The sequence below is a fragment of the Apostichopus japonicus genome, chromosome 12 (assembly GCF_037975245.1).
Source record: "Apostichopus japonicus isolate 1M-3 chromosome 12, ASM3797524v1, whole genome shotgun sequence".
Lineage (NCBI taxonomy): Eukaryota > Metazoa > Echinodermata > Holothuroidea > Aspidochirotida > Stichopodidae > Apostichopus > Apostichopus japonicus.
Genome location: NC_092572.1, coordinates 19348738 through 19374771, shown reverse-complemented (window position 1 = coordinate 19374771; position 26034 = coordinate 19348738). Strand labels below are relative to the sequence as shown.

General features: G+C 37.6%; 1 protein-coding gene across 2 annotated transcripts; it reads right to left on the bottom strand.

The window, feature by feature from the left end:
* Positions 1 to 475: 475 nt before the first annotated feature.
* On the bottom strand, positions 476 to 24592 carry LOC139977119 (hypoxia up-regulated protein 1-like). 2 transcript variants are annotated; one of them, XM_071986218.1, is made up of 22 exons: positions 24402 to 24592; positions 23358 to 23503; positions 22268 to 22299; positions 21520 to 21598; positions 20588 to 20717; positions 19898 to 19993; positions 19402 to 19530; positions 18438 to 18615; positions 17462 to 17648; positions 15454 to 15588; positions 14828 to 14910; positions 14077 to 14209; positions 12719 to 12909; positions 11826 to 11964; positions 11185 to 11260; positions 10838 to 10911; positions 9850 to 10365; positions 8498 to 8709; positions 7433 to 7643; positions 5437 to 5902; positions 5080 to 5265; positions 476 to 4288 (listed from the first exon to the last, which is right to left on the bottom strand). In XM_071986218.1, the coding sequence occupies exons 2-22, from the start codon at positions 23481 to 23483 to the stop codon at positions 4176 to 4178; spliced, it is 3492 nt and encodes a 1163-aa protein (XP_071842319.1). In that variant the 5' UTR covers positions 23484 to 23503; positions 24402 to 24592; the 3' UTR covers positions 476 to 4175. The 2 variants fall into 2 exon arrangements, with proteins under 2 accessions (XP_071842319.1, XP_071842320.1); XM_071986219.1 differs by having other exon boundaries at positions 8498 to 8706.
* Positions 24593 to 26034: the final 1442 nt, after the last annotated feature.

The window sequence follows — 26034 nt, the reverse complement described above, 5'->3', positions numbered from 1 at the left end:
TTATGTCGTCTGCTAGATCGACGACGTCACGCGCGCGACCAAACCAGGGGAATTTCCCTGATTTCTGTCGCGTGTTCGGACAAGCATTCAACATATTGACAGCGGCTGTACTATTTACATATAAATTACAAGAACTTTGTGGTTTATCATCCGTAAAACTTTACACGGCCGGTTAAGTTTCTCTTCTCATTTAATCTCGTTTGTTACAGGAAGATCGACTTTGGCTGCACTCGATAGAGAGAGTAGCATATTTCCTCATGTCTTTAAAAGTAGGGCCATGGTTCTGTTGGCTAATTAATTATTAGCATTCCCACGGCCCTCCAACAAATGAACTGGTGATGGCACATTGTATGTGTACTTTACAAATCAAAAATAAAACAATACATTTGATGGTGTAGGCAGATGTGCCCAAGATCCAATCATATAATGTAGAAGACAACTAAAATGCAAAACTTAAAAATGAACACAATAAAAGTTGTCGCTTGTCATCTAACTTTATTATATTCTCTTCCATACTAACTACTTATTTACTTTAGTTATATTTGACAAACACCATTTTGTTTTCTCTCTTGACTGTGTAGTATCATATTTGAAGAAAATGTATGATACTGCAAAAAATTCCTTCTGTAAACAAACAATCAACATTTCACTAAAAAATATGATAATTTTTTACATTTAATGGGGGAAAAAAAAGGATTCATGACAAAAGCAACATAATAAATACCCTTAATTAAACCTTTCAAATTAAATTATACATCAATCAAGAATTCGGTTAAGGTATAAATTTTCCCTAATTATAAGAACTTTATTCCAAGAATAAAATTGTGAGCTATAAATTCCCATCAACTAGGTCATCAACCTTACCACAAAATGTATGTATATAAGCAAACAAAAAATTGCTGAAGCCTCCATGGTTCATGGTCCATTGATTACACACTCAATTACATTATTTTGGTTAATTGCGATCTTATTTTAAGAAATATTAATTTGTTTGTGAAAGTCTCCGACCACAGACTCAAAAAATTGCTTGTTACCCCAAACCAGAAGGCTAAAATGCTCAAAAACTCTAGATGGAGCTACAGGTTTAAGATATTTCTTTTCAATATATACATATTTAGTTGAGCAAGTGCTTCAGTATTTACCAGCTCTATGATTGACGATGGCTCCCTTTGTTCATAACATTTACAAGTCTATGACAATAAGTTTATTCATCTTCTTTTCGGTTCTCCTATTTTCGTTTCCTTTTCTTTCAGTCCTACAAGAAAGGGTTCCCATTGGCATTTGTTGTTCCCTTCTTAAGGCTACACAATGTTGCAATAAGTAGTTATGAGAGACAAATCTAGCATGTATTATCATTTCAGTAACGATATTAATAACAAACCTGCTGCCAATTGTGAAGCCATCAAAAATGAGTAACAACACTGATCCCACGATCTCTCCACCTCACCAAACCAATAGAGAATGTAAAGGTAAATGTCTAAATCACAAACTAATTCCTATCCCCCCCCCCAGTTTGATTACCAGCATCTGAAAATGTGGAATGCTGAAATTTCATAACTTGGTGTCTGCCAAACCTACCCCACCTCCCACCCCTTTCCCCCTACTCTCTTACCCTCATCCCTCTCACCGTCAATAAATCAAATAAAGATACACATCTGAAGTTACAATTCACTAGACCTATCCACAATGTAACAGTACACGTTACTCATTTATTCGGTTCCTGACAAAACACAATGTTATTAATCCTTCTCAAATAAAGCACACAGATTGACATATCATATTACCACTACTGACATTGATACTAAATGTGAAAGCACTTCTTGATAGAATACAGACCTACTATGACATCAGATGTCCACTAAACAATATAAAGAACAAAAAGAAAAAAGGTTGTCCACAAAACAATAGAAAGAACAAAGAAAAAGAAAAAAGGTTGTCGTTCACTTTATCTACCCTGAAGTTTACAACTGCAGGCAATTTTCACAGATATATAAATAACTATATAGACTTTGTATGTAAGACGAGGCAAAAAATGCATAGCTGTCGTAACATATCCCATTGATTTTATCAAAAGGACACCTATGCAAGGGTCATACCTGCAAAGGATGGGCCGAGATGGGAGGGTGGGGAAGGGGGGTGGAAGGAGGGGGTGGATAAATTTGCCAAGGTTTATGATGAAAGACACCATAAACTAACTACTTGGCAGGATGTGGCATTGTCTCTTAATTTTAAATCCAAATTAATAAGTAGGTAACAATTAGTCATTTGAAGTAACAACTTAAAGCCTCATGCACTATCAATATGTAAGTATGTTTTATCGGGGGAGGTGGTGGGGCTGGGGGTGGAAGAGGGGGCATGAGGATGGGAAGAAAAAGGGAGAAAGCAAAGATGTTACTGACAGACTAGAATATGGTACTTTTGTCAATGGTGCATTTCAAGCCCTGATTATGATAGTAAGATAATTAATAACCTCAAATTAACAATTGCAAAATACAGATAGCTGTCCTAAGAACAGTTATTGATAAATACTGAAACTACTAGAGCAGCAATTTCAAAATCACAATCATACCAAAAACCTAGACAAGAGAAGCTGAATGAGAAATATTTGAAATTTACACAATGGGAACTGTTGTGCAATACAAAATAACTACCACCTACCAAATAAACTTGGAATATTACCAAAAATAAATAATAATAGTAATAATAATCATAATAATAATCATAATAATAATCATAATAATAATAATGATAATACAACACAAAAACAATCAAACTGTGAAAGGTGAGCATATGGAAGGATCATTTTGGCCTTTGGTGAAGAGAGCTATATAAAGAGACATAACCATATTAAATAAATAGATTTGAAATAATTTTGGATTCTCTCTAACTTGAAATTATGAGTTACTATGAAAATCTGTTTGTCTTTTTGAAATCCTTGAGGCCAAGTAGAAGTACTCACAATTAGAATACAAGTGTGTCTATCGACTCTGGGCACACCATGCTCTCCTATATTCATGTCAAAGCAGCATTTTACGAAATGTTTATTAATGATAGTGTGATTTTATTACAGAAACCTCTCAAAAGCTAAGATATAATATACAGAGAGTGTGTGAATATAGATATCCTTTAGGTAAAGAACAAACGATAAGCAATTGAGATACTTTTACGGTGCATCACAACCAAAAGCAGACTCTTTCAAAAAGTCACAGATTGGCTTTGATTAATTGATAAAGAACTTTTAAAAACAGACTTTCATTTTGGTCACTTGTCATTAAGAAAGCTGCTTTGGTTCTAGCCCACCCCCCCCCCCACCCAAATCCCAATTTGCCTTAACAGCTGTGTCTAGTTGACAAACTTTCTCTATTGTTTTACTTTCCTTTTTCTTTTTGGAATTCTGCTGCTCATTTAACAGATGGAAAGGGGCGAGGAAATTGATCAGAAAGTATCACTAAGCAGTGTACTGTACATGAATTAGCTTGGATGTGTTATCTAATAAATTCACCAAAATGCGACAGATATACCCCAGCTTGTGGCCAAGTTATATACTTTGGAGTCAATGATATTGTGACTTTCCATGATGGCCTTGAGTAGGTGATACAATAGCAGGGTTGTATGTTATATATGAAGTATTGATTGATCACAAACCTGACATTATGATTGCTAAAAAAAAAACAATTGTCAGTTTTGCAGTGAGTAACTAAATGATTTTTTTTAAACAAAATACCAAACTAAAATAACTTACCTAGTTAAAGATTTTGAAAATCTATTATCTTTATTAATATATGACACTTATGAAACAGTGGAAACTATCAGGGCGATATCGGAGACGAATATGGAAACACAAGGAAAACAGTTTTGGAAACACAATCCAAAGGGTTACTTAAAATCCAATGTCTAGAAAATATGTCTCAAGTCTTACTATGTAAAAGAAACAGTCACCTTGAACCCAACAAATGTCCACATTTGACATCACGAACAATCCCAGAATGCAGTCCTCTGCCTTCTGATCCTGACTGGCAACGACAAGCTTGCCATCTCTGTCCGATGGTCGAAAAAAACCAAGAACAGGATAGGACAGAGTTGTTTGGGAAGTCCGACTGATCTACTTCGGGCTGAAGCGATTTCTTCATCTTGTCAATTGAAAAAAATAGTGTGGTCTACGATGGAATGTGGGGTCAAAGGTCGCCGCTGTTATGCGCCGTTTCTTTCTCCGTGGTAGCATCGGCTGGTTCCGTCTCTCGCGTTGTCTCTTCCGATTCCTCTTGGCTCGATTCTGTCTCTTGTTCCTCTGAAAATGAAAACAAGAGGAAATTTAAAAAAAAAATGACAAGAATTTTCATAATAAGGCTCAGTTGTTTTGAACAAGAAGGGATAGTTTCAGAGAAAAATCTATTTTGACTGTTGAAGAATGAACATTTTTCTAAACAGTCTGGCAAAATATTCGTACAATTCCTACCTGTTTTTGAGAAACTCAGAAACAGGATTTATATCATAGTTGTACACGGATTGCAGAAAGTACTGCTTTTCTTAATTCTTTCACTTATTTTTTTTTACCTTGCTTAAGAAAGTGTTGCAGTTTTACCTCAGCGGATGTGAAATGAACAATATACCAACGACTGTAGTGTATTAAAATTTAAGATGCATCCAGATGTTGATGAGTGAAATTGGATACATTTGCAAGAAAAGAATTCAGCTTTGTGAGTGTGTTTCTATGACATCACACCTGTTTGCTTCAAGTCCAATTTTGGTACAAGAATTGTCTACACAGTTGCTATCTCCAAAAAACAGGAAAGAAGAAGTTGAAAATAAATGTCTGTAGGACGCTTAGAATATATTCCTCTTTTAATCTGTCAAGAAATAAACCTTTCACAATTCCAAATGTCTCATGTCCTTGTCACAATCAGACATTAATACAAAAAGAAATACAAAAATGAGCCCATATCTTTACATATCATAGTCAATGTGTACTTTGAAAATGATGGATTTTGTTCACATATAATAAATCTTTCAGTGGGGGGTGATTTAAGCCCTGGTTTTGACACCGGACTTCATACGAGTCAATGTGGCTCTTCTACTGACCTGGTGGAGTATCCATGGGTACAGGCTCTTCCAACTGTGCTTCTTCCTCCCCTCCGCCGATCTGTAATGGTTCTTCTTCCGCATCCCCTTCTGTCGGCTGCTCTCCCTGATCCTCTGCCTCTCCTGCCTCTGTTATTGGTTCCGTCTCGTTACCTTCCGAAGGAGCTTTGTCTTCTACCGGGAGATCTGCAAAAAAAAATTTCGAACAAACTCGAAATCAAATATGATGTTCCCAAGAAGAACAGAGCAGGAGGCTTTCATGGCAAACGTACCTTCCATTAAGCTCGGAAGAAGGCTTAGCGTCCGTTAGACCTTTGCCCAAACTTTCAAAAATAAAAACCGTCTTAGTTTAATTACCTGTCTGTATCGTTTCCTCATCGCCTGCCTTCGTTTCGTTACTCTTCTTTGCTTCGTCCGTCTTGTTACTTGACTTCTCCTTGCTGGGTTTCTTCTTGGGTTTGGCAGTCTTGGCTTTTCCCACCAGGTACCTCAGCTCTCTGTCGATATCCGATATTTTATCTTGCAGATCCGACGTCAGCAGGACGGGCCGTTCGTGGTCCGCCAGTTTCTTCTGTTCCTTCATCTTGCTCTTGAACCAATCCTTAGATTTGTTGTAAACTTTCTCCAAGAGGTCGACCTCGACTTGAGAGAAGGGCGAGTCCTCCTCCACCGTGATATTTTTGATCATCTCCAGGAATACCTTGGAAGTATTTAGGGCAGTCTTCATGGCGCTGACCAGTTCGGGCCGATCTTTCTTCTCCTTGACCCTGAAGAACAGATCTTTGGTTTGTTTCTTCAGTTCTCGTAGCTTCTGCTTGAAGACCTACCACGAAAGGAAAAATGAATAAATACTTTATTATCACACGTTAATATCTAGATATACCAATGGTTCTACATTGGGTACATCATATTTTATGGAAGTTTCAAATCAAATAAATCCACCCAAAAATTGGAAAGTACCCTCAGGCCTATGAATTCGGGCTATTTACTGGCTAAATGCGAGTGGAGTTTGCCGCTTGCCAGGTAGGAAGAGAGAAAGCAATGGCCTTTTCTGCCAGGATAAGCACATGGTGGTTTTGTCTCACTTTAATGCAACATGACAACCATCAACGTTGCAAGCTTCACTTATACTTTTCTTCACTTCAGACATAATACACTTATACTCACTTCAGGCATGATACAATGTGTGAAAAATGAATTTCGAAGATTAAACCTATCGAAACTATCGTATTGGGTTGGTGTGTGGGTGGATATATTGTTACTGTTTTCTTGTACTGTTCTCTCTATTTACTTATGGGAGCGCTCTACTAGACAAGCCCTCTGGGTTTTTTGGAGTGCTTCCTTTCACAATTTTCCCTGTTGTTGATGTGTTTTGTCACTTAGTTAACTTCTCTAAATTTATATTGTGAAGAAACAAATAAATGAAAAGAATGAAAAAAATTACTCAAAATAAGATTGCAAATTATGGAAAAGAAAATAATCAGACATTTGTACATTTTCTTCATTATAAGATAAGTTGCTAAACGATTGTAAGATGAAGAATCAGGGTGCGATGACCATACCTAACACATGCCCTGCATTACTGCTTATTATCAGCTAATACTATTGGGCTGTTCAAAAAAGCCTGCAGTGTATTAAACTTATGTATGTTATTATTAACGTCTGTGAGTACATGTAATTATTATAGCCAGTTGATTTTTATTGAACTACTGGCATATTGGAGCAAGTGGCTGAAATTATGATACTTTAGGCCTAGACTTGTACTTCCACTACTTAATTTTGAATACTTAATCTTATGACCTATAAAGTAGTAAGACTTCTCATTCAAATAGCAGCAAATACTTTTTATCATGATTGACTGAAAAAAACTGTTTGAAGTCCTTGCTACTCTGGACAATAATTTGAATAACTCAGCAGAGAGTGGATATGCTATTAGCATTCCATAAAGATCAACAGATCAAGTGGAAAAAGGCCTTGGCAACAGATCAAGTGCATAAAGGCCTTGGCAACAGATCAAGCAGATAAGGACCATGGCAACAGAAGCAATCCAACATAGTATATGGGAGTCCACATTTTCCCCGAAATCTGATATGGTCTACCCGCATGGTAAAAACTCCAACATGAGCTTAAATTGCACAGCCAGTTGCTATGAGATATAAGTAACAAGCCATTTGGCTTGTCCCAAATTTACATGTGTGGCTTCTCTGACATTGTAAAAATGACTGCCTTACTGGTTGATATTTTTCCAGATATCTTTACAAGCCTTGTCTCTGTCACTGTTTATTCACCCTCAGGTTGTTCCAATTTTCCTACCTCAGCTGATCAACATGGTTTTTTTGCCACTGACTCTTACCGTTGCGTTGGTGTCTGCGTCCACCTCGTAGACCCAATCGGAAGCCTCGCTGAGATTGGCACGGATCAGATCTCTCTCTTCCTCCAGCGAACAAACTAGGTATTCGTCCTCATAGAGCTTCTCCTGAGTTTCGTAGATGAAAGACTCGAGGTTGTTAACGGCTTGCTCCTTGGCACGTTTGGCCTCTTGTATCCTTCTTAAGTCTTTCAATCTGTACAATTCGGAAACAACGAAATACACAGATATATGGTGTCATACAAAGGCAGCTATTTTATCTAGATGTTATGTAACTTCAGAAGATAAATATTGTGGAATTCTTTAAAGAAAATGCTCAAGTTACAACCGCAAAATACAAACAACAACAATCGGTTCGTCCAAGTTCACTGCTGATCCCAGGTGAAATCCCAAGGGGCATTTACATTTAAAAAAATTTAACACCTAGTTGGGTGTTCGATCCTCCCGCTATCCTAACCTATCGCGGGGGTTCATTTCGCAGGGCTTGCAAATTTAACACAGAGCAGTTGGGTTCAACACCCTATGGGAATATTCAAGGGATCCCACCCCTCCCCACACCAGTGTCAAGGGCACTCTGTGACTATATCCAAGGCAAGATATTACAACTTTCTATTTTCTTGAGTTGAATTATGCCCGGAAAACAAAGAAAGGAGGGTCGGGGATGGGGAGAGGGAAATAAAATGGTGCCTGACGGCTGCAGAAGGTGGCTAAATCTGTACTGTTTGCAAGATCTTAATCTCAAAAGTAATTTATGCTTGTGTAAGTGTTAAAAACAAGTCAACATTGGTATACCCAAAGATGCTCACTCGCCAATAAACAAAAACATCCATCGCAGTATCACTACAATGTCAAAAAGTCACGAAATACAGTATTTCGTAAAACTCCTTGTCAAGACATCTCAATACAGTGAAGCCTACACAAAATTCAGTTCATATTATAAAACATTTACAAAGGGAAATAACATTTACAAAGGGAAATACCATTTACAAAGGAAAAATAACATTTACAAAGGAAAAATAACACTTACAAAGGGAAAAAGGTTTGACTTACTTTTCCTTCGATGTTTTTTTCATTTCCTTAGAGGGGGTCTTGCAGTCTAGCAATTCTATCTCCACAGATATGGCCTCCTTCACTGTCTGTATCTGCGGTTTAGTCAGCTTCACCTTTTTCGTTTCTTCTTTGGCTTTTGCGTCTTTGTCATCTTTGTCTTCATCCTTCTTCTTCTTCTTTTTCTTGTCCTTCTTCACTTTCTCTCCGTCCTTCTGAAAGTCAAGATTCACATGATGACAATGACTGTCTGTGAGGGCCTGTAAACTATTGGTGAAGGAAGGGGTGGGGGTGTGGGGGAAGAGGAGTGGGAGACCCAAACGTGGATGCAAAATGTTCTCGCTTCAGAAATATATTTTATCAGCAGGTTTATGATCCTGCCAACAAGTTTTATGAAGTTTTTTTTTCTATACTTCTTCAAGTCCATAGTCTTAACTAGCTGTCATGTAAACTGAGCATCAATTCTGAGGGGTGGGGCTGGGTCGTGTTAGTAGAGCCTCAGTCCTCATTGCAGATAGTGGACTTGAAATTTAGTGATAGGCTTGTGGAATCCTCAACAAGAATTATTCTGAAAGCTTTACGAATCAGAAGTACATCCGCAAAAGTTAAGCAGATAGATTACTAAATAGATTTTCAACAGGACATGATAAAGTATTCCCAGAAATAGATCATTTTGAAATGAGGGAAAATATATTTTATTTTTTCCTCTTTTTATTTTTTCTTCGTTAAGGCAGGGAATATTTTATCCGCTTTTGGCACTTCAAAAGACTATGCGGAAAGAAAGATAAAATTGCTAGATACAAGTGTAAAAATGTGTAGCAGTTTTTGTACACAGGAAACAGTATTTTATAACAGACAAAAAGTCAGAGCCTTCAAAACTGTTACACAAAATGAGACCACAATATGATTCCCTGTAAAGTCAGAATATGACTTTTTTTTGTTTTATAAATCATAAATATCATTTTATAAATAAAGTTTTTGTTTTTAACCTTTCCAGCAGATTAAAATATCATTTCAAATAATGATTTCTACATCAAATTTTTTTTCAAACTTCCAAACTTTGCTTTATTTGCTTGGACAGCGTTTTTGTACCATGACACATTAAATGACAGAATAGATTATTAACTACAGGATCCATTTGGTGGCAAATTTGAGGAGGGGGTCGTAGCATCAATATCAGTTGCTATCTTCCTTTTTACAGTAAATGCTCAGTAGGTTTGGTAAAGTTCCCAAAGCAAAAAAAAAACTTTTTAAATGAAATTTGTTTGGGAAATTAGAGTCATTTACATACACATGACACATGTAAAAAAACAACAACACCAAAAAGGGAAAGAAAAGAGATCACGAAATATAACCTTTTCATCAGTCTCATCCTTCTTTTCCTCTTCCTGTTCTTTTGCTTCTCCTTCCTCTACTTTCTCCTCTCCTTGCTCTTCCTCCTCACCATCCTCTTCTTCTTTCTCTGCCTCCTCAACATCCTCCTGACCATCCTCCTTGTCACCCTCTTCTCCTTTCTCTCCCTCCTCAGCAACCTCCTCTTCTTTCTCTCCATCCTGTCCACCATCCTCTTCTCCTTGCTCTTCCTCTTCACCACCCTCTTTCTCATCTTTAGTATCCTCACTTATGTCACCATCTTCTCCCCCTTCGCTTTCCTCCTCATCACCATCGATGGTTTCTTCGTCAGTTTCTTCAGCAACTTTGTCTTCTTTCTCCTCATTTTCATCCTCTGTTGGTTTCTCTCCCTCTAAGTCCCCTTCATCCCCTCCGTCATCTTTTGGATCGCCTCCACCCTGTTCCTGTTCTTGGCCTTCGGTGTCACCATCTTCTTCTCCGTCGCCTCTCTCTACGGTGTCCTCTGGAGCCTTTTCTTCCTAAAGAAAGAAAATTCAGATTAGTAAGGAAGATGGTATCACTATAGTTCACATTAATTAACCCGCAACGATGTCACTATATCCCACAATAAACAACGAATAAAATCATTTCCAAGTATGACAGAAAGCAACTTATTTTCACACTTGGGTTTAATTGTAAGGATACCTCATAAAATAGAACACACTTCCTACACGTATAAACCCTTCACAAAACAAGAACATTACCTATCGAATAATTGGTTGACAAAAGAAGAATACTTAAAATTTGAAAAGAAAAAACAATCCTATCAAAGGTTACAAATCCATCCTAGAAATCCTGAAGTCACTGGTTCAAATCTTTCACCCAAAATTTCTTTACCATCTTTAGTTGTTCAATATTTCCCATTCTGTTATCCGTTATTCATTTACTTCATATTTTATCAATATTATAATATTATAAATATTAAATTTAAAAATGAAAGCAAAATTTCACCTCTGTAGCTCCATCCTCTGTCTTTTCCTCTGTGTTAGATCCAGAGAAGAATCGGCTGATGGTATCGCCAAGCTCTAGAATTGAAAGAAAATGGTACAAATAGTGAAACAGAACGACAGGACCCCGCTGATAATTGAGATGTTGTGACACAACCCTATATATGTATCAGGGATGTGCCCAGGATTTCCTGAGTGCCGGGTATACTGATCGCCGTCCCGGGTGAGGGGTCTAAGGGGGAGGGGGTGTCTCCTCCCCTTTGAGAAATTTTTGTAACTTTAACGGTCAAACAAATTCCGACCTAAAGTTGACACCAGAGAGAACTAACTTAATAAAGAGAGAGAACTCACTTGCAAATGTAGACTGCTCCTCTGCCTCTGTTTCGTTGACCGTCACGTTCTCTATCCTCTCGAATACAGCCTCCACCTAGAGGTTGAAGGGAAGGGGGAAAACATCAGAGGTAAAGATGACCAATCTCACGTAGGGATGACTAGAGGCAGATGAATTTTACACTTCATTGGGCATATGTTTTCCTATTAAGGTGTGTGGTAGACTGAGCAGTCCAGCACGCTTTTTAATCAACCAGCCTCACAGAGTTTAATTGGGTCATCTCTCAAAATGTAAAAAGTGGTGTGGAAAAGCAGCCTGGACTGACAGTGGTGGGTTTTTTTTCTCACGTTCTGCAACGTATCAAATTCAAATTTTGTACCGTAAGATCTACCTTAACTCGTCATTTGAGGATGTTTCTAAAATTTTCAAGACATTTGGTAGTAAATGAAATGATACTGTTGCACGTCTAGAGTATCAGTCTATACATTGACTTGTGTTTTTCAAAATTGTGAAATGGCAGAAGTATTAATGAGGAGTGAATGTACTGTGTAGACATGAGAACTGGAGAAGATTCTTACTCAATACGATCCACAGTCGGATCCTAATCACTGCCTGCGTGTATATACTTAAATAAATCGCAGATGATATCTTTTGTCTTTACCGAGTCGAGATGCAAGATGCCACTTTCATCCATCCTGAAATGTGCCTTGATGCCTTTGGAGTCTTCCTCCGTGTGCTTCTCAAGAGCATCAGCGATGCCCGTAAGAGATATCACGCTCACATTCTGCGAACCAAAATATCTGTAGCGAAATACAGAAAATACAGTGAAAACTTGTTTACGACAGTCTCAAGGATGATATTTCTTTCACAGCTGCACTTTTGCATGAAGCTGCATCTTAAGCTTTAAACGAGCCACGTAATGCCAACTTAAAAACCTGAATGAGATACCGGTCCTTTTTAAAGCCAGATTATCCATTTAATTATAAAGAGGGCACAAATTTGCATATCTGTCAAGAATGCCCTGATCAATTCTAATCACTTTGGACAGGTTCCCTTTCAGTTTCATCGTTACGATTAAATAAGTTGTCTCTATTCCGAAGAAATAAGCTATTTTGAAAGACTGAGCAAATCAAAAGGTTAGTGCGTGTTTCTAACAAAATGCGAAGTACCAATTTATAAACTGAAAGGGCGCCCTACGGCTTTATCTACTTCACGTTATTGAACTACGACCACTTATAACAAACTGACACAGAAGAGTTTCCTCATCCCACAAGGTCAAATGTAATGTTTCCTCGCTTCTTTCTCAAACATTTAATTGGTTACCCTCTAAATTCTGTATTTCCTGGCGATACTTCGGAGGACTAACGTAAATAGTATTTGATGTCGTCGGGGGGGGGGGGGGGGGGGGGATTCGGTCTCACTGTTAAATGGCAATGGTAAATTGTACCACCATACTGTGGCATATTTTAATGCAAAATGCAGCACCGAGTGGAGCAATTATCTCATGGTTTTTGATAGGAAAGGGAGTTGGTAGCAAAAGTGCAGAAACCCTACCTGACATCGTCTGGGGTCATCATGCCATTCAGGTCTCCATAATTGATGTTGAGTTGAAAGTCCTCCTTGTGTTTGTTAAAGGTCATGACCTTCTTCTGGGGCATCACATTGTTCTGATGAAACAGAGTCCTCATTACTTTCCTCTTGGATTCGCTGCCGTCCTCTTCTGTCGAAATTTTGTCAAAATCCACCTGTAAAAGACAACGACCAAAAAATAAAAAGACGATGAAATCGGTGGATGGTACCGTGCAAAGCTCCAACTCTTGATTTGAACTGACCTTCAGACGTAACTAGGATTTTTTTTTTAAGGAAGGCCACTGACGACAATTTCCCTTAACTTGTGACCCAATCAAAACAATTGTTTAGGTGAGACAGTTGATGCCTCAAATATACTCTTGAAAATTTCCTGTTAAGTACTAGCTGAATATACAAGTCTATTGTCTACAGTATTCATAATAATTTTGCAATTGTTGCAAACTTCTTTGCAATTATCTTGCCCAGGAACAAGTCTACCTTATGAGCCTGGGATGGATGCCAGTCTTAGCGTGTGTTTCAAACAGATTCAAAGCTTTGAACATCAAAGTGGAAACATTTGTCTTGGGCAGTTCTAACACACATTCACGTACAACAGATGCACATGAAGTTGTGAAAACAAAAAACATAAAAAGGGAATTTGACAGAATGTTTAGGGATTACACTTTTCTCATTACAACCACAGTCCTTCATTATTATTTCTTTGTAATGTTTTTTTTTTTTTTCTATTTACTTTTCCTTTTTGAAGCCAGAGATCTTATCTGTCAGATTCCTGTATAACTTTAAAGGTCTATGGACATCTATGAACAACATTGTCCTTATCACTCTAATAGGCATTTAGCAATCATGAAAATAGCTGCAACTTCCATCAAAATCCATCAAAGATTGCCCACTTTACAAGTCTTTTCTTAATTCTAGTTATTATTTATGAATAAAAATGAGCTACTTATGTATATTGATGATTTACAGGGAGTGACTGCCTAATTTTCTGTTTAATGTTATTCCTTTTGTTTAAATAACCTTCGTTTCAAGGACACTAGACATAGGTTTGTGGCCTTAGACAATTTTTAAAATATTTGATTGTCTCCTTTGAAAATATAAAAATAAAAAAATTTTGATGAGCGCAACACTCCATATATAGTTTGCTCATATATTTAATGAGTTTCCCAGATTTATCAAAACTTCAAATCTGTACATCTTGGAAATGAGAAAGAGCTCTTCAACAAAATGTCAACAGATTTTAAATGAGATTATCACATACAACAGATGTACTGAATATGGGATAAATTGGCAAAGTGTCTGTAGTACTTTGATATGAGTCTTACCCGAATCGGGAATATGCTGGCATCTTTAACGACAAACTTCTTGACTTTGAAACCCTTGCTAAGATGAGCTGCCTGGTAGACTGCTCCTAAGGCCGCAGCTTCGTCGGCATTTATATTCTTTGCTAGTTCTTTCCTAGCAGAAAATAAAAAAAAGGACATTAAAAGATTTCTCTAAACACTTTTTAATAATTTAAAATATTTACATTTTATCAAAAGGATATTATGTTTTCAGTTGCTGGGTCATTCCATATCAAATCACCAAATTTTGGAGTATGTTGTAGTTTGACCTCTGTTGAAAATTACACAAATTTATTGTATGCTTGGAACACCATGAAATAATCATATTCTCAATTACAACATTTGTTGCCACTGTGGCCTTGTGGCATTTTCCTGATTTTTTGCCGGTGTGATCATTCTGCAAATTTTGAAACAATGCAACTGAAATTTTTAGAATATGCTTACTTTAATGAGATTATCTTGCAATGAGGGTGGTCATATTTGGAGGGGGTCCAGCAACAGCCATGATTTGACACAGAATTACCCTGGCCCTTGAATACTAAAATGACCAAATACTCTTCAGCAGCCTGAAGCTTCCATTCGGAGCATTAAAAAACAAAAATATTCGTATTCACTCGGAAAAGTTAAGCATTCAGTTTGGAAAATTTTATATTTAATTTGGAAATTTACAACCACATCAACAACAAACTTCAAAAGCGTTTTTTGTCTTAAAGATTGATTACTACTAGCTTACTTTTTTGTCGCTTTCAGTAATGCATCCTGGACTTTTGGTACCCGGGTCCCTCCACCGACGAGAATGACACTATCGATCTCAATCTGGAAGAAATGAAAAAGATATTCTTAAGGATGTTATGTATACCCACAGGATCTCTTTACTAGTGGGTGGCCAGCAGCACATACTGTGATAGGCTGTCAATAGACATATATTACCTGCTATTCATTACAAAGTTGTACTGTTGTTACCATAGTGATATTAACCAACAACTTGCTAGTTTCCTCAGGCTTTCCTTCAGGCATTATTATTGACAGACTAAAAATCACCGGTCTTTTTGCTTAACAAAAGAAATCGTCAATACAACTTTGGGCATCATTGGGATCTGCCCTAGCCGTTTTAGACTTGTCCAAGTCTTCACTCTCTTATGCCAAGTGGCATCAAAGCCATGCTACCTCCCTACTGACAATACGAGTGCTCTGAAGCGGGACACGACACCACAGTATAGAAAATATTGTCCCAACTGGGTGCTATCACAACTTAGATAGATGAATAATTCATTGCGTTTGGCACTCTTATAGGTTGCTTGGGGGACATCTTGATCCTAACCATCTCTGTCCCACAGTCGTATAAAGTACTGTTCTTACCAACGTCATGTCGGCGGACTTCAATGCTCGTTCAATAACGCCCTCTATTTTGTTGTAGAAATCCTTGGTCATCTCGACGAATTCCTTGCGGCTGACATACGCTTTAAAGTCTTCGTCGTCTAGGAGACCCTCGATCTGGGGCGAACAACAGCAGAGATATCAAATGTTGAGAGTTTTTTTAGTTAAGCAACCCGTACAACAATTGAATACAGAGTTAATCCGTGGTTTCTTGTTTACCTTTGAAACGTTGCCAGATGTGACGGTGACAGTTGACAAAAGCCACACACTTAGAGCCACCCCAGGAAGTTAAGACTACAAGTAGACCTATCAAGCTTTTCAATAAGTTTTCATATTAACTGCATGCAGTCCTTGATAAAATTTAAAAAGAATCTATGACTTGCAGACAGATCGCATTTGAAAGCTTCAAAACAAGGGCTTTACTCTTAACTCCATACAGTTTTCCCCACAGAGTTCATAAAGGTTACCTATAACTGTTTCTGACAGACACCACCCCTCCCACCCCTCCCCCACCCCCTCTGTCCTCCCAACCAAACATCTCAGTTGGAAGAGAACAGAACCTATAAACCTCAGGTTTGAACCTATAAACCTCAGGTTTGAATCACATTCTAGCCACAAATATATTTGCCCTTTTCCTCTTTTCACTAAAAGGGGAAACTTATAAAAAAAAGCCCACATGGTGCTACTAATGTTGACATTTGGAATGGCTACAGCATTATTAATGACAACGTAAATCCACGTGGACAGTAAAAGCCTCATAACAAAAATTACCCAATTATTTCACACAGCCCTAACAAGGAATTATTTTGTGCGACACCATACGTAACCTTTTCCAAACACTTTGTAAATAGCAAATACTTCAACAATACATACATCTATACCTTATTGGCCTTATCTACAACTCCATAAACAAATCATTTGAAAATCACACTAAAAGTGCAAGAACTTATGATTCAAGCAAGATGAAGCCATTGGGTTGGTCCTTCTTGGCAGCATTATACCCCCTATAAGTAACACCACTATACCCCCTATAAGTAACACCACTATACCCCATATAAGTAACACCACTATACCCCGTATAAGTAACACCACTATACCCCCTATAAGTAGCAGCGCTATACCCCCTATAAGTAGCAGCGCTATACCCCCTATAAGTAACACCACTACACCCCTATAAGTAACACCACTATACCCCCTATAAGTAGCAGCGCTATACCCCCTATAAATAACACCACTATACCCCCTATAACTAACACCACTATACCCCGTATAAGTAACACCACTATACCCCCTATAAGTAGCAGCGCTATACCCCCTATTAGTAGCAGCGCTATACCCCCTATAAGTAACACCACTACACCCCTATAAGTAACACCACTATACCCCCTATAAGTAGCAGTGCTATACCCCCTATAAGTAGCAGCGCTATACCCCCTATTAGTAGCAGCGCTATACCCCCTATAAGTAACACCACTACACCCCTATAAGTAACACCACTATACCCCCTATAACTAACACCACTATACCCCCTATATGTAACACCACTATACCCCCTAAAAGTAACACCACTACACCCCCTATAACTAACACCACTATACCCCCTATAAGTAACACCACTATACCCCCTATAAATAACACCACTATACCCCCTATAAGTAACACCACTAAACCCCCTATAAATAACACCACTATACCCCTATTAGTAACACCACTATACCCCGTATAAATAACACCACTATACCCCTATTAGTAACACCACTATACCCCCTATATGTAACACCACTATACCCCCTAAAAGTAACACCACTACACCCCCTATAACTAACACCACTATACCCCCTATAAGTAACACCACTATACCCCCTATAAATAACACCACTATACCCCCTATAAGTAACACCACTAAACCCCCTATAAATAACACAACTATACCCCTATTAGTAACACCACTATACCCCCTATAAGTAACACCACTATGCTATCAACTGACCTGTGCCGTATGGTCTGAATTAGCACTCAGTACTTGCTTCACCCTCTTGGCTTCCTTGAGCAGTTTGGCCATGGCCCTCGGTGAGTCGTACACGCTGTTACTGGTCTTCTTCTGTTTCGTAAATACCTCGGCCAAGTGTGCTTGCAACTTTAGGTCTAGTTCTTTCCCGCCCAGAGTTCTGTCAAACCTGTGTAAACGGAAGAAACTGTCTGTCACGTCTCCAAATCTCCAACAGCTTCCCAGTCTGTGATAATATTCTCTAAGTTTGTCTAATTGCCCGGCAGAGAAATTGGTCACCCCTTATCAACGGTTAAACGCAGTGGCCCACTAGAAAAATGTAAAGCTGCTCTGAGGACACCACATGTAATACGGTGTGACAGATAGTCGAGGGTTCCGAGCGTAGATCAAATGGCCGATGTGAACTCAAATGTACCAAGGATAATAGACCAAACGATTACAGGACATACAATTAATGCTCTGTTTAGCGTAGGGCCCGACAAAGGACTACTTGAAAAGATTTCTTTAAGACCATACTGAGGAACAACCCTTTACATTACTATTCAAATCGTATCATGAATATTCCCAATCAAAATCATGGCATGCTGTTACGTAACAGATTACTAGTTTTACAAAACTCATTGTTAGATTAATGAAAAAACATACTTAGGGTTTCCTTGAGTGTATACTACGGTTAGTATTGTCTTAAATGGCCAATTCTTGTAGCTTCCTGCTAAATGCTCAACTTTTGGTGTGTGTGTATATATATATATATATATATATATATATATATATATATATATATATATATATATATATATATATATATATATATATATATATATATATATTTTGGGGATAAAATATTCGACCATTACGAAAAGGAATACAAGTGTACTCACATGTTATCCATTTGAAATTTTACGATTCAAACATTAATAGTACATTAGTTACAAGTACAAAAACAGCTGTCACTAACCCAACTCCTTTGATAGTTAGTTGGGGGTTAATCTCTGCTACCCCTTCCTCTTTCAGTTTCACTGTCTGGTAGGCCACTATGGATGCAGTGGTGCTCCCGGCACCCATATCAAAGAACATCACGTGTTGGACGGTGGCGTTGAACTCTTTCCTTCGGAAAACCCCATAGTTAAGAGCAACTGAGGAAAGATATATATATATATTTAACAGAACCTTGATTTTTAAGATGCTCCCTACCAGACAGTAGGAATTCCAGGCATGCATTCCTCTCAATATTGATGGCAATCAACTATTTAGTAGAACCAACATCACCCGAGCACATGTTTAGGGAAACACGTCGTCATATTGTGCACATAGTAGCAATTTTCAATAAATTGATTAACTCTTCAGTTAATATTATACATATTGCAATGAAATAACTAATTCCATAAGTCTCTTATGTCGGAAATTCAAAAAAAATGTACAAAATCAATATTTATCAAATGTCATCAATTAGATAAATTTGCAGCAAATTGATGATCACTTATATCATGAAATCATGTCAACTCAACATTTTCCAACAAAATGCTGAACTATACTCACAACAAAAATTCTTAACTATCAGAAAACATCAGAATGTCATGATTTTCAAAATTTGTAGCAAAATGATAAATTGATCACTTTTTGTAACCTGCTATGCTCACAACAGAAAATCATCACTCTAATAATTTGTAGCAAAGTGTTAACTGATCACTTATGATAAGAACCTTGTCGATCAACATTTTGAGAAAATTCTGAATTATACGAATATCAGAATGTCAGCATTTTAAAAATTTGTAGCAAAATAACAAAATGATCACTTATAATAAAATCATCTTGTCATTTCAACATTTTGCATCAAAATGATGAGAATTCCAGAGAAAGATTTTCACATTTTGACGGTCTTCATACAAGTATTTTACAATTTTAAAAGTATGGATTCTCACCGGCAGCGTTATCACTCATTAACTGAAGCACCCTGAGACCGGCCAGCTCTGCGGCGTAAATAACCGCCTTTCTCTCGGCTTGATTGAAGAATGAAGGGACGGTGATCACTGCATCTGTGATCTTCTGCTCTGGAAGGCCAAAGATGACAAAACAACAAAACGTTACGTGTTTATATGTTTCACGACTTTCAGTGTGTGTATGCATATATATACAGTGTGTATGCATATATATACAGTGTGTGTGCACATAACACATACAGCATGTGTGCGTGTGTGCACATAACACATACAGTGTGTGTGTGCACATAACACATACAGACAAACACAGTAAGTAATAACAGCAAATAACAATTCCTCATACATATTTTGTATTTTGCTGCAACTTAAGGCAATTTGGCAATCTCAGGGGCAAGGTTCCTAAGGTTAAGGGGGGGGGGGAGGAAAATTCTTTAGGAAACTTTTTGACAATTTTGTAGCAGTATTATTTCTCTCTTACCTGCATAGTCCTCTGCTATTTCCCTAGATGTGTTTAAGGCAATAGCAACCAGTTCCTCGGGAAAGTAAATAGTGTCTTCATCATATCTAAAATACACTGCAAAAATCAAGATCAAATTCAGAAATTTATAAGAAAGTATTTTATTGAGCAATGTCTCGTTTATAAAATTGTGTATCTGTAGAACGCCCTAATACATATCATAGGCCTGCTACAGTCTCAAATGAATAAGCATTGTATTTTCAGTGCACACTTTTAGCAGTAGATGGTACAGGTATGGAATTTTCAATATTTATATATCATACCACCTTTTAGAGAATCTCACTTCTCACATGTATGATAACTCTCTTATTGCTCAGTTGTTGACAATTTCTATTTACACACTGAAAATTTCATGTCATGCTCTCAAGCACCTGTACTGACACTATGAGCAGTATGAATATCCCGTCCCTAGCTGAAATAGGTTAGGAACTGTTCATACTGTCAGTACAAGTGCTTTGAAACAAAATTAGTGAGGACAGTATCAAGTGGTAATGAGCAATGGAAAATTGTCTCAACTGGCTGTCTGTCCTTACTTGATGTATGTAGTCCATATGTGAATATGGATGCAAAGGGTATATGAACTAAATATATGAATATGCAAATCAGTAATCAGAATGTGACTACGTCCATCCACATCTGAGTTTCCCTTACCTCTGCCATTATCCTCTCCCAGGGTATAGTGAGGGTAATCTTTCTGGAACTTTTCTACAATGGGGTTCTTCAAATCCTTAGCTAACAGGTGAAGGAAGTATGAGAAACTCCTCTTTGGTTTCTTGATGGCCTGAAAATCAAACAAAATGTTGTAAAAGTATGACTTCAAAGACGTAGTGACTACCCAAATCGTACGAGAGAAACTCAAACTTTTATTTACCTGGCAACATTGTGGTATGCTGCCAGCCCCTGTCACCACTACTCAATATATAACTTGCACACATTCTACATTTCTGGAAATACTGTAACTTGCATGTGATGAAAGGCAGGAGGGGGGGAGGGAGAGGGGTGGGTGGGTAGGGATTAGATCTTCAATAACATAATCATCATAATATTTGATTTTTATATAGCGATTTACCCCAGCGATAGGTCTCAAAGCGCTTTACAGACGTTATATTACCCCTGGTCAATGATAACCTGTCCCAGAGACAGTCCCTGCAGTCCGCAGCAGTTATATACTGCCCCCCAATGACAAGTTACCTCAGAGGTACCCATTTAACCCCTGGGTGGAGAGAGGCAATTGCGATAAAGCATCTTGCCCAAGGACACAACATAAAGAACTAGGCAGGAATCGAACCAGCAATCCTTGGATCACGAGTCAGATGCCTTGGCCAAGTGGCCACCACGCTCTCGCACAACTTGCACACATTCTTCATTTCTGAAATACTTGTAACTTGCATGTGATGAAAGGCAGGAGGGGAGAAGGGAGAGGGTGGGTGGGTAGGGATTAGATCTTCAATGACATCAATGCATGTTTATCACATGATACAGTAGACAATGATTGAAGAGTGACAATAAAATTACACCAAATCAAATCAAGCTCTTAGGGTCAATGGAACCAGCAATATATGGTACAACCAATTGATACATACCACAACCAATGCAGGGTCTCCCAGTAAGGTTTCTCCATCTTTGAAGGCCACAGTTAGTGGAGTTTTTCTTCTTGACTCTCTGCAATGACAAAATAAGAGAATATCCTTCAGATTTATGTCTAATTTGAAAGATGACTTGCCTATCATGATGGGATAACATGTAATGCATCAAAATTTTATATCTTCAAAATTCTAACATTTTTAAAATGGTACATTAAACTGGATTTTGCTCACAACTTGCTAACAATCTGCTCAACATGATATGATCCAAGTTTTGATAGGGTTTCAATAACTGTACCTGAAAATTGGACGTCGATAAATTGACAATTAATGCATTCATGTATTAGCTTTGAGTTAATGTCAATAACCAAAATCAATTATGATACCATTTTAAAGAACAGGAGATTTTCTCCTTTTCTTTGGGCCTGTTTTTTTCCTTTTGGTAAGCATGTGACTCCACTCCATCACTAAGGTCTGTTTCAACACTCTGTTCTTGATTTGACAGTATTTTGGCTTCCGTAAGCAGATTGGTAATGACACCCATACCAAACCTGACTTGAATTTGTTGCACAGAGATTTTAATAAAGGGGTTTGTTAATTTTGAAGATCATTTTCATACAAAAAATATATAATAGAAAAAAGACAATCAGTTATAGTTCAAAGTACATAAAATTGCAGACAAACAGCAAAAAATTAACTTGGTTTTTTATCTCCAAAGTCACCTGACAAAGTTAACGATTTGACTTACTTGTTGAGGACTATTTCCATTGGTACACCAGGCTACAGTAATGGAAAGAAAGAACAACAAAATATAACAACAACATTTCAACATAGAGTTACCACTAGGCTAATTGTTATCGTTTATATTAAGAATGTGATTTATATTCAAAACCCATGTATGCTACAGTACCTTTTGCAGATTTTGGCATAATGTATTCACTCTCAATTACTAATCAACCAATTACTTTCTGCGTTCTTCCTGTTGTTCCTTTTGATATTTTACTTGGCAGAACGCACAATTTGTCTGTTAGCTTTAGTGCTCTAAACTATATAACTGCATTAAGAATTACAACTTTGACATTGCAATCAATGAACGACAATGACATTGAAAGCTCAGATTGTCAAAATAGAACAGCGCCATGATGGGCAATATACTTTTACAATAATGACAAAATGAACTTTGATGCAAAGCTACTAGAATTTCCAGGCCGATACCCACTCTCAAACAACACTTGTAAGTTAGAGCGTTTAACTTACTTCTGGTGTTGAATGCCCTCATGGCCTGTAGTAAACTCAGCATATGAACAGTGCCATGGCAATATATATATAAATAACTATGTAAACGGTAGATCTGACCTGAATGGACAATAGCATGTTAGAATGTATCCGCACAAACAAAAAAATAACGCCGCATTGTGCAACTGCTCAATATCTTTCCAATATTCTGTCCCAAGCCTTGTGTTATTTGACATACCCCAGCTATCCCTCAACCATTCTTGAAGATCATGTATGTGGTTACAACCATTTGGCCACTTCTAATATTAGAAAGTTGTCAAATTAGGAATGATATTGATCCTGCACAGCAAAGCTTCATACAATCTTTATTTTTTTCATAAATTTGCAAATTTTTTGCAGTTTAATGGCAAAGTTAAATATTTGTGGTATAATTTTGAAGGACTGAAGTAACAACAGTGTACAGACTTGTTTTCAGGTACCTTATCTGTCCTTTAATTGTCATCAAACAGTTAGCAATTGGCAAGGTAAAGAGTACTGCAGCTCCATTGCCAATGGCAATCACAATACATTTTACAAGCATAAAGAACAAGGGTTTCACTTACTTTCACAATGGCAACTTTGAGAAACTCACTGCTTAAATCAATGGACAGGGTGGCAAGCCCAGAGACTTCACAAATGTTGAGGTACATCACTCCGAAGAGCAAACAGAACCAGAGCGATCGAAGCATGTTGAAATATTTGGTCCCTTCTGCAAAATGACAAATTATAGGATATGTGATCAATTTCTTAGTTGGTTGCCTTTCAAGAAGTAACACATGTTGCTGTATAGGCTAGATAATATAGCTCTACTGAAGTCTATACACTTCTTATAGTTATAGACATTCGTTATTGCAAAAAGCTAGTACTTACTCAACTGGTACAGTGGTTGCCTAGATAGGCATAGCCTATAGGAAATGTATTCAACAATCAGTATAGATGACCAGTTCAAAACTAAAAGGGCTTCATAATATCGGACGTATGATGCAACATGCAGCCCTAGTCTACGCATCTGCTAGTTTACCACTATAGCCTCGGTAGGCTAGCAATAAATACATATGCTAGGGTCTAGGCTAGGTATATACTTAGCCTACGCTATACTGGCTATAGCCTACCGCCAGGCAGTAAACCTCACCAAGGTTGCCCCAGCTTACCACTAGTACTAGGAGTACTACCACTACAGGAACAATACATGGCAATGAAATCCTAGTAGGGTCCTATGCTATTGGAAGCCTAGCCTAGGCCTAATCAAAATTAAACTTGAGTCCTCGTTCAAATGGAAATATTCGGACGCAAATCTAGGTTTTTCAATGCCACGGTTTTAGTAGCCCAAAGTTGTATCATCCTAGGCCTAGTAATACTAGGCAATGTGTTGTTCCTGGTACGACTACGAGTAACGATAGGACAGGTATACCCGTACTAGCCTAGTAACAGTAACACTATGGTAAAAGTTAGGCTAACCAGAGTTGACAATACGACTAGCCTATGGAACAACAGTTTCGGACATCATGACAAGTCTAATGAGTACATTAACAGGCTACGATATGCCACTTCTACCCATACGAGCAGAAGTACTTATATCCTATGTATCCCACAACTTTGATACGAACCTAATCCCTGCTGCCTTTGTTTGAAGGACTAATATGCTGCGCGCCGGTGCACTGGTTACAGACTTTGTTAACCTTAGGCTGAATGTTATTGCTACTACGTTCGTTCGTTAGGCTGCTCTTACAGCGATGTCCATGTGTTGTTAATGGAGATTTCGATGCTTGTACTTGTAGCCAGTATTAATTGTGTGTTTTTCATTGTCAGCTGTTGAGTCAGTACCGCGGTACGATAACGTGTACATGTGTAACTAGTGACCTTTGACCCTTACGTGAATGTGGCTGCATATTATTGGTGGAAAGTATTGCTACATTGGCTAATGCTGACGTTTCCATAGTATGATGAAATTTTCTACGAAAATTAAATTAAAAGAATGACACTCTTGTACCAAATTTAATATATTGATATTGATATGAAATTCGCACGGGCTGGACAAAAATACATTTGGAAACGATGAGCCTAGCTGACAGAGCATATAATTAGTATATTTTTTTGCTACGGTGTAATTGGTTACATAAATATTATCTGTCATACTCATAGTACCAATAAAGTGAAGTAAAATAAGAATATTTAACTGGGTGGGCCGGTTCAATGTTTAGGCCTACCCAGTGGCTCTTTTCTTGCTGACTGCTCACCACACCTCCAAGCGTTAGTTGGGGGGATCGTCCAGTCAGGGAAACGTATCCAAGTATTTATTGAAACGTATTTATTAACCTAAACTTGCTTCCAAGACCTGATTTTTAGTTTAGTAAATGTATTTCTCAGAATGCACGATAAATTTGACGTCAAAATTGTACATATTTTCTGGAGGAGGACCACCACAAAACCCTATACATGGGAGTCGCGTTTAGAGACCCCACAGTAAAATATTGGATCCGCTTATGACACGACCCTAAAGAATCATTTCCCCTTTCCTAAATCTGTTAGGAACTTAATTTTGAAATACTGTCCAAGTTACTGGGTAGTTTTATGGCACAGGGGCCGAGCGACGGCGATTCCTTCATTTCCAGTATTTGGAGAGGCAAAATTACCGTTATACAACCGCCGAGTCCATTAGTAAAATAAATGGCTGTAAGATATACCTCCTTCAACAGTTTCTTTCCCAATCCCAAACAGCTATGTTTGGAGACAAATTAGGTCAGTAGCGTAAAGTGGAGTGGGTGGAAACATTTCCCTTCGTAAATGTTACTATGACCCACATGGGAAGTAGCCAATTTAAAAATTTACCTCAAAGTTTAAACTCTTCCTTTAGTATCTCAACATTGGGCTACTTCATCTGAATAAGAATAAACTTCTTTTATTTATTTCCGATTTTGTTTCTGTCGTGGAAGTTTCTATATAAAGCGTCGATATTTACTTTTAATATTCAAAATTTCGGCAATTTTTAGTTCAAAACATCACTATTTTATTTCAAAACTGTCGTATATTTTCTCTTACTTGCGATCTTTAACTGGACACTTTTTACATGAAAATGTCAAGTTATTATTTAAACAATTGGGCGTTTCATCTCAAATTTCAACTATGTTATCTCAAACCTATCAAATTTTCTTGATTAGATTGGTAGTAAGGTGTGGCTAGCGAAAGATCCACATGCATTAACTTTTTTTTGGGTATTCAATGAAGAAAATTCAACGGATT

Excerpts from the sequence above, each read along its gene's own strand:
- LOC139977119 (XM_071986218.1), bottom strand. The coding sequence starts at position 23,483 with ATGCTTCGATCGCTCTGGTTCTGTTTGCTCTTCGGAGTGATGTACCTC. Across the intron at positions 14,911-15,453 it reads AGTCCGCCGACATGACGTTG|ATTGAGATCGATAGTGTCAT; the intron begins GTAAGAACAGTA and ends CATTTCTTCCAG. Across the intron at positions 10,366-10,837 it reads CAGAGGATGGAGCTACAGAG|GAAGAAAAGGCTCCAGAGGA; the intron begins GTGAAATTTTGC and ends TTCTTTCTTTAG.